Here is a 14,447-nt window from a genome sequence, read left to right on the forward strand (position 1 = left end):
AATACACCCTAAGTGGGCCAGTGCCTCCCAGGCCTTATGTTGCCTTGCCATTGATGTGATGAGAGTGAAGATGAATGAAATCAGCTTTAGCTTCAAATTTCAAACACATTAACTGTTATTATGTTGAATGTGATTCATGTAAAATCATTATATGCTAATTACAATTACAATCACTGATTTGTTCTCAATATAAACTATTTAAAATATGTCTCTCTGAGCACCAAATCATGTGACTATCAGAGAGATGATCTTACCCCAGTTCCTCCAGTTTGCAGTGAGGATTCGCCAGTCCAGCAGAAAGCAGCTTTACTCCCGAGTCTCCTAGTTTATTCCCAGACAGATCCAGTTTTCTCAGGTGTGAGGGGTTTGATCTCAGAGCTGAAGCCAGAGCAGCACAACCTTTACCTGTGACACCACAATTAATCAACCTGTAGAGAACAAAGACACACTCTTCACTAACTCAGATCAAAACATACAGGGCCGCATTTCCCAAAAACATCATAAACCTAAGTAGATTGTAGAAACAATTGTATGAATCATCCTAAAATTACAGTAGGTTTCCCAAAACCAGTGGTGTACAGTATCTGAGTAAATGTAATTAGTTACTGTGCTTAAGTATATTTTTGGCTACTTTATAGTTTTACTGAGTATCAAAGACATAAGCAAGTTTTACTTTCTAATAGATTAAATGTTTGAATAAGTATATGTACTCTTTACTCCAATACGTTTGTAATGAGTAATGCAATTATTTGTTAAATTTTGCATGGCACCTAACTTTTTCTGTTGCAGTTTATTTCTGATACAAAAGAAGCAATTTTGCTGTCACAGGTATTCTGAGTTTGTGTTCTGTTTGGGTGGGTTTTGTATTATGTTTCAGTTCTGGGTCTTAGTTTTCAGTTGTTTCCCCAGGTTTCAGTTAGTTTACTTGGTTACCCATTGTTTAAATAGTTTCAGCTGTTTCTCGTTTCTTTGATTGGTTTGTCTGTCTGTCTATTTAAAGGGATAGTTCACCCAAAAAATAAAATCAGCCCATAATTTACTCACCCTGAAACCATCCTAGGTGTATATGACATTCTTCTTTCAGACGAATACAATCGGAGTTATATTAAAAAATGTCCTGGCTCTTCCAAGCTTTATAATGGGAGTCAATGGATATACTTTTTGGAAGTCCATCAAACCCTATCCATCCATGATAAAAGTGCTGGAAACGGTTGAAGAAAAAAGCGATGCGTTCGTGTTAGAAAAATATCCATATTTAAAACTTTATCTACAAAAATAACTAGCTTCCGGCAGACGGCCAGACGCATCGATTTACGCCAAAAGAGTAACCCTTGAACTTAACACACAACATAATGATGAACGCGGTTGCCCAGCCCTGTTTGTTTGAAGTTGTGCGTCAAGTTCAAGGGTTACTCTTTTGGCGTAAATCGATGCGTACGGCCATCTGCTGGAAGCTAGTTATTTTAGCCGACATTTTTGTATAGATCTGATCAGATTTAGCAATTGTGAATGGCAAAAAAAAAATAATCACATGAAATGTGATTATTACAAATAATCAAATAATAAAGAGCTACATACACGTGGTTTGAAATCCTATTAAAATCGCATTTGTAAATATGATGGTTGTTCTGTTCGCATTCTCTGCAATTATTGTGTTCATAAGAAGTGTTGTTTTGAGTTTTCATTAAAAGTATCACTGCATGCGATTAAATCCAGCTCTTTATTGTTTAAAGGGGTCATGAACAGAGAAATAAAATTTTCCTTGAGGTTTTGAAATATAAGAGGTCATTATATTATAAGAATATCCTGAAAGTTTCAGAACTGAAAATTTCCTTGTTAGTCCAAAATCAGCTTTTATTGTTACTAGGCCCAGGGAACGACTCATTCTGGAATGTGCCTCTTTATGACGTCATAGATAGGGTGAACGACCACCTCTGCAGAAGAAAATTTACTTTGGCCCCACCCACTGGCGTTAGTGAGATGAGGAAGAGACAAGATCATAAGGTCACTGACTGGACTAAAAATAACATTACAGTCCAAAGGATCCTAATGCTAGGAATTTGGTTATTTACTTTCAACAATGTGAATGTTTCAGTTGAACATTATTTATGCAGTACATTTCTCTGGATTCTTTGGTAAATCAGTCCGCAATCTCGGCGCAGGCTTTGCACGCTTTTACGATATTGACTCGACAATATTGCCACAATATGTAAGTAACCCTTCATTCTAATGCCTGATCTGTGACCAATGATTTCTGATGTAATAATTCATGTTACTACAGTCAGATGTTCGTTGTCCTGTCAGTAAATTAAATCTGTCAACTTCACATTGTTTCTCTTAGTAGTGTGTAAATAATCTTTTAATTAAACTGATTGAATTATATATAGAAAGTGATCAAAGAACGCTCTGTTTACAATAGCTGTAGCAGTCAATCAAACAGCGCGTGTTTATCATTGACTGAGTTCTGGATTCACGCCAAAACTCCCATAATAAATCAACAAATCTCTTATTTATATTTAGTTTGCACTGTTAGTTATAATGATAGCAACGGCAAGATCGCTGCATGTCTGTGATTGGCTATGCTCATCACTGCAATCTTTAAATGCTACAATCTAAATATAATGGCATAGATCTAATTGTAATGCTATAATGATCACTTTTCACGAGTAGTTAACATTGAGAGCTGTAATAATAAAAACATGTTAAAATCTTTTCGAGAGAGTTACACATGTAATACTAGCTATTCATATGCAGAGCTGTTAGCCAATCACAGCAGTGGGCGTTTACACTGAGCATCACAGCAGACACGCCCCTTCAAATAGAGCGTTCAAATCAGAGGGCTAAAATCAGGCTAGGAAAAATGCCTTTTATTTCTAAATTATGACAATTTGGTAACCCTTCCTTTTACAGTCCCCTAATTACTAGGTATTTACCTGGTAAATATATGGTAAGTTATAGTTGGTTATTGGTAATTACCACAGGTAACAAGTATGTAAATGCAGAGAAACTACAAACTAATTACTAAGTATTTACCTGGTAAGCATATAGTAAATTATAGTATTTTAGTGTGTAATTACTTAAGGTGATTAGTATGCAATTACAGAGAAACCAGGGGAAAAAACACCACTGTTAAATATCAACTCAACAAAGTACTGTGTACTTGTTACCTGTTTAGGTTGGTAATAACTCTGATTTAATTGTGTACTTCTTCAGAATGTAGGCAGCCAATTTTTTGAAACACCTCCAGTATTACCCATCAGTTACCCTAGGGTTATGTTGGTAACAGTCCATGTTTATTTATTACTATCTTGAAATTAAGACGGTAGTTTCCAATAAATTACCTTGTCTTACATAGTTGTTGTTCATTGCTACACCCATTATAGAGGGTTTATCAAATAATTTACCTTACACTTACCTGGTAACTACCCCACAGGAACAGTTTTCCCTAATGTCATGGCACATCTTAAATACTGGGTATGTTCTTGCAGATGTTTTTACAATTTACTCAGTAAGTAAAGTGCAACCGTACTTTACTTAACTGAGTTGATATTTAACAGTGTTGTTTTTTTTCCCTGGTAGTTTCTCTGTAATTGCATACTAATCACCTTAAGTAATTACACACTAAAATACTATAATTTACCATATGCTTACCAGGTAAATACTTCACCCAAAAAATAGTAATTAGTTTGTAGTTTCTCTGCATTTACATACTTGTTACCTGTGGTAATTACCAATAACCAACTATAACTTACCATATATTTACCAGGTAAATACCTAGTAATTAGGGGACTGTAAAAGGAAGGGTTACCCATTAGGGTATTTATCCGTTATATTGAAGATAACTTTTTGAATTGATATTGGTTTATGCCCTTTTTGAGCACTTGAGCTTAACTGAAACTTTTGTACAAACTGAGAGTGCACTGTAAAAAATAATTCTGTGGCTTAGTAAATATTACAGAAATTTTTAACTTTATTAACTTAAAGGTTGTCTAAGCGATCCCGGGAGACTTTTCTTCATGTTGACATTCGAATTATTGTCAAACAAAACGGAGGCTAGCTAGACCCTCCCTCCTCCTCATCCGCGCACTAACCCCCGAACCCCACCCCCACATCATTCTTGTCGGTTATTGGCTGGAACAGTTTGTTATGTTTCGTGCTGCGGGTCGCTCTGTTTGTTGCTCAGTTTGTTTTTGTTGCAGTTTGTGGAGCCTGGGGTGTCTACAGAGACTGCGTTTTTTTACAGTGTGTTCAGGGGACAGGCAGCTAGCGGATAGTGAGGAGATGTTTGCGGTATGTGACAAAAAATGTTTTGGCCTAAAAAACGCGTGACATGACTTAGAGCACCTTTAATAAAATCTCTGAATATCATTTACTTGATTGTTTGAGTTAAACATACCAAAATAATTGAGTAAAAATCCAACAGTTAATTTTATCTCAAATTTACAGATATATTTAAAAGTGCTGTATGTAACTTTTTTTTATAAAATGAATCCTTTTTTTATTGCCTTTCTGTGAAGGGGTTGTAATCACACATTACAATGATCCACTTGTCGTGTTTTGATATTACCTCTGAAGGCCAGTATTCCTATTTTTATGTGAAGTCTCTGGGTTGGATTTTCTGCAAAATCCACCGGATGTGACGTGCATGCGCGCTCCCGAGCCTCTCTCCTTTTTATTCAGTCTATGCGAAGGCACTGCAGCTAATGACATGGAGTTTACATGAGTTTCCAGCATGTTGTGTGATGCTTTCTCCGTTGTGTTGAAAGTCTCAGTGTGGCCGGTAGTGAGTGCGCTCTTGAGTTTGAGCACGAGCACGAGCGCTGTTGTTGCAATCTGAAACATCACCGCTAGAGGCCGCTGGATCCTACATACAGCACCTTTAAGTTCTTTTCAATAAAATGATTTAGTATTTTCTAAAGAGAGATCGTTGCAACGGAAGCAAATCAATCAAAAATACCTTTAGATGGAAAATAACTTAACTCTGCTATAAAGCAAAAACAATCTCTGTTACCTTAAATTATACGCTTATCTCTGTAAAGCTGCTTTGAAACAATCTACATTGTTAAAAGCGCTATATAAATGAAGATGACTTGACTTGACTTGACTAGCATTTGACTAACCAATTATTTCTGTATAATATACTTAATATATTTGTGAAATTTCTATCAAAATATTTGAGAATGTTGAATTAAACTGATCTGTTTCAAGAAACAAAAATATTACTTAATTCAAATATTATTCAATATTATTAATATATTTAACACACTCTTAAAATTGAGTAAGTTTACTCAATTAAAATAATTCACCCCTCCCCCACCCTCTGACGTGACGACAACTCGACGGTTGGTTGAGTGAGCGCGGGCTGTTTGAACTCTCTCCAGTCTCCAGTCTCCAGAACAACAGCTCTCTTCTCAGCGTCGCAGATTTGGTGCATTTCCTCTGTGAAATTCAGGTTTGTGTATGTTTTATTTTATCTATAAAATCTTTACTGTGCTTTAAATCATATTTAACGCAAAACAACATACATTCGACACCTAAACGAGAGTCGCGCCTGTCTTTTTGCGTGATTGAAACGCTTTGCATAAACACACGACTTCATTACTAATGATAATGAATATAAATAATTATTATCATTTGGATGATAAAATGTCCTCAGAACTGTCACTTTTTGTTTATTGGCAGGTTATGTCAGTCGCTCGCAGTATCTTTCGGCTGAGTGAAACGCAGGACGGCGGTATGAAGTTTGAAGTTCACCCAGAGAGGCGAGTCCGTCTCCGGCACGAGGACCAGCGCAGATTCGGTGGATATTGGATACCAGACTGGTTGATTACATTTGAATTAGGCTACCTGAATGTTTAAATATTTCATTTTTACTTATAAAATGTTTGTCAACTGAGTTTAAATGCAAGCAATATTGTATACATGTTAAAAACAGTGTAAAATGTGCTGTATTGCTGTAGTTCGTCATTGACAATAAAGGCCAATGTCATGTATACTGGTGGTTGTGTGGAATACTATTTTACAAAGGTTTAGAGAAAATAAAAAAGTTAATATTACTCATTAATAAAAACAGTTAGTATTACTCATAAATATTGTTTTTTAAATGTTTAAATGTTAAATTATTTCTACTCAATTTTATTTTTTAAATGTACCTGATGCAGTTACTCAGATTTACTTAATTTGTTTACTTGCATTTACTCAATTCATGCAGTATATTTCATTGATTTCACAGCTTTAAAATTTACTAAATTTTTTTGAGTGTAAAAATGTTTCACCAATAAAATTGAGTAAATAATAGTTAAACTTTTTACAGTGTGCTTGCAGATGTTTTAGAGGCTGTTGTGATGACCTTGATTGCAATGCTTAGGTGTTCAGTTTTATTTTGATTTTAGAAAATAAACATGATTGCTCTCCTCACAAATCAACTGTTTCTTGTTTTTCTCTGGCATGTCTCTTTTTGGTTGAGAACTAGTGCATCATTGAGCCTATATAAAAGGGCATAAGTAAACCAATATCAATTCAAAAAGTTATCTTCAATATAACGGATAAATAAAATAATGTTAAGTAAAATTAAACTGCAAAGACTTGCACTGGATGTGCTGGTTTCGGCTGCAGCAGCCACATCATTTGTTTTTTTCTTTTGTTTTTTCTTTCTTCTTGTGTGTAATATGAACCATTATTCACGTGTCTGAAATAAAGAATAATAATAATAATAATAATAATATATTCAGTATGAGTAAAATACTTAAGTACTGTTAAAATCAGATACTCTAAGACATTTACTCAAGTCGTTTTGGAATTGATTAATTGTAACTAGTAATGGAGTCATTTCCGCTGTATGATATTTACTCAAGTACGGTTTTCAGCTACTCTTTACACCTCTGGCCAAAACCATCGTAACTGAAGTAGCATTTAAAATAGTTGTAGATCTTGAGTGCTCTGAAGTATTCGTAATCTGCTTTTCTGTGTTGGAGACAGACTCAAGCAGTCACCTGCAGGACAACCGCAAAATTACACCTGAACTTAATACATTTGATGTTATGATGCTTACACTTATGCAGTGTATTGATGTTATTCATTACCAGGATACTTTTATTATATTATATATGCAATTGGATAAAGATGCTATAATGTTGTTATAGCTGGTATGCATTTTATTTACTTATTATAATTGTTGGCTTATGAATTTTCCATGTACTGCTTAGCACATACTTTCTGACTAACAGAGAGAAAAGTGTTAATGACTTTGTTATATTGTCTGTTTTGAAAGTATGTAAATAATATAGTCCTTAAATTTAATTATTATTACTATTTTTTTTTTTTTTTTGTATGGTATTTGATTTTCTGATATTGGGTTATTTGTGTTACGGTAACAGAGGTCTTTTATTTTGACGTTCGCCCGCGTGAGCGGATATAATGCGCATATGGTCCAAACATTTCAGTATGGAACGAGACCCAGACGTACATGTTTGTGGTATCAAAGGTCTACGGTTTGCAAGGAGTTTAAAAGGATTTAGCTCCTGGTTTAAATGGAGAACAAGGTACGGTTATAGACTTCCTGTTATCTTTATCTTTATGTTTTGTTTTGATTTATTTTCTTTGTATCAAGATTAATTGTTGGTTGTTGCTTTGTTGTTTATGTATATTTAAGTTTTTATTCTTTACTTATTTGGTTTTGATGTATGCTCATTTCAAGGTTTATTCATTTTGGTATTTTGTTTTCTTTTGTACAAGCTTTTACGTTGATTCTCAACGAGTCAATGGTGTCCGACGGTGATCGTATGTGATGACGGACATTCAAATAAAGTGTGTGAGAATCATCAGTCGAAGAGTCCAACCTTTCTTAAACCAGGCAGCTACAGTAAAAGCTTGCCATCATCAAACCGCTGTACTGCTTCAAGGAACGCCATGGTTGATTGAGGAACTTATGTCGGCGCTCGTCATGGACTAGGTGATTGACTGTTTTCTATATGGATCAAGTTTCAAGTGAAGTTCAAGAGGACGGCTCTACAAACCTACGGGCAGCAGTTGGAGCGATTTAATGAACTGATTAAGGGACGTGAACTGTTCCAAATTGTTTGGTGGATCGCAGTGAGTACCAAAGACAAAGATATGAAATGAACTCTGAAGAGAAATCTTTTCTCATTTATCGTGTCTGATTTAAAGGGTGAATGAACATTGCCGCGTGTAGATCGTCTATTAATGGACTAAAGGACTAAAGTGTATCAAACGAGTTTCACTTTTAAGGGTTATGTTTCAGCACATGTGGCTAAAGTGAACTTGCTGAACATATTTTAACAAATTGATTTGAATTTTATATGTGAATAATGCTATGTAATTTGGTGAACTGAAAATGTCAAAATCAGATGCAGGTGCAAAGGAGGCAGATAGGCAAACTGAGAGCCATCAAGTAGAAACTCAAAGTGAGAGTACACGCCATTCAAAGCGCACGCATGTCCCTACTGAAAAAATGTTAGCGTATCAGCAAGAAGAGCTATCAAAGAAGGAGAAAAAGGTTGTATCTTTATATAATCAATGGAAAATAGAAGCTCGTAGTGCATGTGAGCATCTTAAATCAGACGCACTAGGGACTCAATTGGCTATTTTGATTGATACTTTGGAGGCGGCCAAAAACAAAGTTCTGAGTGCTTACAAAGACTTTAGAGAGCGTGTATCACCTGCTATTGAAATGAGGAGAAAAATGGATGCTTGTGAAGCAGTTACAGCTGACATCATTAAAATCATTTATGAAAGAATAACAGGTTTAGATGGAGATTTTGATGGTGAAAGGGAGAGAAGTCGTCTTCGTACCTTATTAGACCATCAGTATGCCCATTCAATCTTTGGTTCAACGGTTTCACGAGTTAGTCAGAAAACTAGTAATTACTCTAGTCATCGCTCTGTTGTATCAAGCTTAGAAGCCAAACGTGTAGACGCTGCGGCAGAAGTGGCAGCTAAGCAAGCTGCATATAATGTTTTGCTAGAAGAATCAAAGCAAAAAGAAAAGATAAAGCAGTTAGAAGAACAACATAAAAGGGCTCTTGACGTCGAGTTGAAGGAACTAGAGCAGATTAAAGCGCAAAAGGATCTGAAAGCAGCTCAAGCTAAACTAGAAGTCTATAATCAAGAGGTTGAGAAAGAGACTAACTTGTCCAAAGATTGTAGCAGCATAAACGGATCAGAATCAGATTTCTCTCAAACAAATGTGAAAAGGCAAGAAACGTTTCAAAGGGTGTGTCATGAAACTAAAAGGGAGAGAGTTGAAGCATCAGCAACTGATATACCTCTTCTTGTTCAAGCATTTCAAGATGGCATGACCATGAGTAAGTTACCGGTGCCAGAGCCTCCTGTTTTTGTTGGTGACCCCATTCATTTCATTGAGTTTAAGCAATCCTTTTCTGCACTTATTGACAAGAAAACTGTCTCTCCTGCTGATAAGATGTTTTACCTCAAGAAGTATGTGAGTGGTCCTGCTAGGAAAGCTTTGGAAGGAACATTCTTCAGAGCAGATGATGAAGCCTATAAAGATGCGTGGAGCAGACTGAACGATCGTTACGGCCAACCATTTGTGATACAAAAAGCGTTCAGAGAAAAGCTGGCAAGCTGGCCTAAAATTCATCAAAAGGATGCCATTGGTCTTCAAACCTTCTCTGACTTTTTAAATGCATGCCAAGATGCCATGCCACATGTCAAAGGCCCTTCAAATTTTAAGTGATTATCAAGAAAATCAGAAACTTGTGCTGAAATTACCAGATTGGGCAATTGGCAGATGGAATCGTCAAGTCACACAATCTCTTTCTGGAGATCACGAGTATCCCACTTTTAAAGAATTTGCTGCTTTTGTGTCTACTGAAGCAGAGATTGCTTGCAACCCAGTTACTTCATTTCATGCTCTTCACGTTGCAGAACCTTTCACTGAAAAGTCAAATCTGAAAACAACTACAAGAAACAGAGTTAGAGTTTTCACCACTCACGCAAACATCGAGAGTCAAAAAGCTGTCAAACCAGTGAATAAAATGTTGTGTATGCTTTGCCAGAAAGATAACCATCAACTTGACAATTGTTTCAGCTTTCTCAGTAAACCGTTGGAGGAGCGACGGAAATTTATCCAAGAGAAGAGGCTTTGCTATGGATGCTTGAAGTCTGGTCACAGTGCAAAGGAGTGTCGTTGTCGTCTCATTTGTAATACCTGTAAAAGGAAGCATCCAACTAGTTTACACAACGACAACTTTGTGAAAGTGGTAAAGACTTTATCTTCTGCAGTTCAGACTCAAAGTGACCCTGATGGTACAATGAGTGCAGTGACTTTGAGTGTAAAAGCGGAAGAGCGAAATGCTTATACTTCAATGATTGTACCTGTCTGGGTATCTGTAAAACAAAATCCAAGTTGTGAGAAGCTGATATATGCACTTTTGGATTCTCAGAGTGATACTACGTTTATCGACAGAGAAGTGTGCGATGCTCTACAGGCAACAACGTTTCCAGTAAGATTTAAGCTTACCACCATGCTTGGTAAAGATACTATCCTGCAGAGTGAGAGAGTATCAGGACTCCAAGTGAGAGCATACGAATCTGGTAATTATATTGATTTACCACCTGCTTACACCAAAGACTGCATACCAGCTAATCGTAGCCATATTCCAACTTGTGAAGTCGCTAAAAACTGGAATCATCTCACTGTCATTGCGGACAGGATACCTCCATTGCAGAACTGTGATGTTGCTCTCTTAATAGGTTACAATTGCTCAAGGTCAATGATCCCCAGAGAAGTAATAGTGGGAGGAGATGATGAACCCTACGCCATTCAGACAGACTTAGAATGGAGTATAGTAGGTTGTTCTTCACCACACCTTGATCTACCTGAAATCAGTAGATTGTGTCACCGCATTGCGGTTAAGGAGCTCCCTTCTATCACGCCAGGTGATGTCATTCGTGTCCTTGAGAGTGATTTTAAAGACACTGAAGAAGAGAGTGCAAAGATTTCCCAGGATGACGTCCTTTTTCTTGAGAAATTAAAGGAAGGTATACAGATGAATGTTCATGGCCATTACCAAATGCCACTTCCTTTTAAAGTGAGGCCTAACTTACCAAACAATAAACAAGGTGTCATTATCAGACTCAACCATCTCAAAAGGAAGATGACTAAAGATGAGATGTATAAAAAACGTTATAATGAATTCATGAACGAAATCTTGCAGAGAGGAGATGCAGAGGAAGTACGTGACAGCGGCAAGGAGGGAGAAATCTGGTACATACCGCACCATGGTGTCTTCCATCCAAAGAAGGCAGATAAATTGCGGGTAGTGTTTGATTGCTCTGCCAGGTATAGGGGGTATTCTTTAAATGATTTCCTGCTTCAAGGTCCCGACCTGATAAACGGTCTAAATGGCATCTTGATTCGATTTCGTCAACATCCCGTTGCACTCATGTGTGATGTAGAGAAAATGTACCACCAGTTTCATGTCAACGAATCTGATAGAGACTTCCTGCGCTTCCTATGGTGGAAAGATGGCGATCTCAACCAGCCTGCAAGCGAGTTTCACATGAAGGTTCATCTTTTTGGTGCCACCTCATCCTCAGGGTGTGCAAATTATGGCTTGAAACATCTTGCAACTGAAAATAGTGAGTTGTATCCACTAGGTTCACATTTCGTGAGAAGAGATTTCTATGTGGATGATGGAGTGATCAGTGTGGAGAATGCTGAAGAAGCTGTTAAAGTTGCAGATGAGGCACGGCAGCTTTGTGCTATAGGTGGCCTACGGCTCCACAAATTTGTGTCAAACAGTAAAGTAGTGCTGGATAGCATTCCCATCTCAGAAAGAATCCCTGATGTGAAGAATGTTGATCTTTCATTTGACGAGTTACCCCTGGAAAGAACTCTTGGCATACAATGGGAAAGAGAATCAGACCTCTGGGACTTATTGCACCCGTGCTGTTGAGTGGAAAAGGAATACTGCAGGATGTATGCAAGCGTGGCAGTGGATGGGATGACCCTCTATCAGATGAACTGAATTTAAGGTGGGAGCGATGGAGACGAGATTTAAACCATCTGCAGAACATAGATGTACCACGAACATACGCACCCTCTAGTTTTGGAAGAGCTATTCAAATTGAATTGCACCACTTTTCTGATGCTTGTGTCCATGGATATGGTCAGTGTTCATATTTGAGACTCAAAAATGAGGATGGAGATATTCACTGTGCACTGGTTGTTGGGAAATCAAGAGTTGCACCTCTTAAAGTTACAACAATTCCCAGATTAGAGTTAACAGCTGCCGTCGTTTCTGTTAAAGTAAGCAGTATGCTTAAGAGAGAACTGGACTATGCTGTTGTCAAGGAGACATTCTGGACAGACTCCAAAGTAGTATTGGGATATATAAGTAATGAGGCACGCAGATTTCACACTTTTGTTGCCAATCGAGTGCAAAGAATACATCTCAGTACGACTCCCCAGCAGTGGAAATATGTTCCAACAGAGGAAAACCCTGCTGATCATGCATCCAGAGGTTTAACAGTGAAGGAGTTACTCACCTCAAACTGGTTCACTGGTCCTAAGTTCTTGTGGGATGAAGAAATGTCTGTACCAGAAGAACATGTTCCTGAACTTCTGCTTGGAGATCCAGAGGTAAAAATATGTTGTGCTTTGAATACTGATTGCACAAGGAATCTGAGCTTGATAGACCTTCTTTCAAAGTTTTCTTCTTGGTCAAAGGCAGTCAGAGCTGTAGCTCGTCTTTTAAGGAGAGCTAACAAAGACAAATCTAATCATCTCAGTACTATGCTTGAGCGTCAAAAGGCAGAACTTCACATAATCAAATGTCTGCAAGATACTTCCTACAAGGATGATCTGAAGGTGATTAAGAGTGGAAGAAATATCTCATCTCGGAGTGCATTGTACTCTCTTGACCCTTTCATGGATAAAGATGGTTTACTCAGGGTGGGAGGTAGACTTTGCCGCTCAACCTTTCTAGATTCTGTGAAACATCCTATAATAATTCCAAGAAATCATCAGATCACAGAAATGATTGTTGCTCACTTTCACAACAAAGTTGCGCACCAAGGCAAAGGATTTACTGTAAATGAGATAAGATCTAATGGCTTTTGGATACCAGGAATCAACAAGATTGTGACATCCTGTATTAGGAGTTGTATAATTTGCAGAAAGCACAGGCGACCAGTTGAAGAACAGAAAATGGCGGATTTCCCCATGGAGAGAGTGGTTCCATCGCCTCCATTTACATATACTGGCATGGATTGCTTTGGCCCGTTTCTTATCCAGCAGGGCAGAAGTGTTCATAAACGGTATGGTCTTCTCTTTACTTGTTTCAGTTCCCGTGCTGTACACATTGAGATGCTCACTGATATGACAACGGATTCTTTCATCAATGCTCTACGTTGTTTTATTGCCATGAGAGGTACTGTGCAGCAGTTAAGGTCCGATCAAGGAAGTAACTTTGTGGGAGCAAAAAATGAGTTAAAGAATGCACTTGAGGAAATGGATGTGGAAAGAGTGAAAACCTTCTTATCAGAGAAGCAGTGCGATTTTGTCATGAATGCACCGCATGCAAGTCATGCTGGCGGCGTGTGGGAACGTCAAATTAGAACAATCAGATCTGTGTTAAATGCTACTCTTGCACTTCATCCGGGAAGGTTAAATGACTCCTCCTTACGAGCTTTTTTGTATGAAGCAATGGCTATTGTGAATAATAGGCCGCTCACTGTTGATTGCCTGACTGATCCTCAAAGTCTAGCACCAATCACTCCAAATCATCTGCTTACATTAAAATCGACTACTGCTTTGCCTCCACCAGGAAATTTCGTTAGGGAGGATGTATTTGCACGGAAAAGATGGAGACATGTGCAGTATTTGGCGGAACAATTTTGGAGTCGCTGGCGCAAAGAGTATCTTGCGAATATAGCTGCCCGACAGAAGTGGAATGTGTCTAAGAGAAATCTTCAAGTTGATGATCTTGTTATCGTCAAAGAAGAGGAAATGCCTAGAAACGAATGGAGGCTTGGCAGAATAAAGGAAACTATTTCTAGCGATGATGGACTTGTAAGAAGAGCTAAGATATTTCTAGGCGATCCGAAGCTTAATACAAAGGGCAAGCGTGTTAGCAAACCGTCCGTAATTGAAAGACCAGTGCAAAAACTAATTTTACTAATGGAGGGACATTAGTGTTCTTCATTCGAACATTTCCCATTGAGAGATTGAGAGGTCAATGAGTATCATTTTAATGTCTTAACTCATGGTTTAGAATTTTTAATGTTGGTTTGAGGTTAAATTGTAAAAAAAAAAAAAAGAAAGGAAAAAAGTATAAAAACAAAAAAAAAGTAAAAAAAAAAAAAGGATAAAGGGAAATTACTCGTGCTTGTACATTTTGGTGTGAGATTTGCACTCATAATTTGGTGGGAGTGTTAATGACTTTGTTATATTGTCTGTTTTG

The 14,447-nt window shown here is 37.5% G+C and overlaps 1 protein-coding gene across 3 annotated transcripts in view; it reads right to left on the bottom strand.

Moving 5' to 3' along the window:
* The window catches only part of LOC308694114 (NLR family CARD domain-containing protein 3-like), a 93,305-nt gene that overhangs the window by 23,617 nt on the left and 55,241 nt on the right, over positions 1-14,447 (bottom strand). For 2 of the 3 annotated variants that reach the window (XM_081371442.1, XM_081371443.1), the window contains one exon: positions 255-428. In XM_081371442.1, the coding sequence (XP_081227568.1) occupies positions 255-428 (174 nt within the window). Of the gene's footprint in view, positions 1-254; positions 429-9,750; positions 10,190-14,447 lie in introns of all 3 variants that reach the window. The other variant, XR_014030558.1, reaches the window with a different exon arrangement.

This window comes from Scardinius erythrophthalmus (genome assembly GCF_964197995.2).
Source record: "Scardinius erythrophthalmus genome assembly, chromosome: 7".
Classification (NCBI taxonomy): domain Eukaryota; kingdom Metazoa; phylum Chordata; class Actinopteri; order Cypriniformes; family Leuciscidae; genus Scardinius; species Scardinius erythrophthalmus.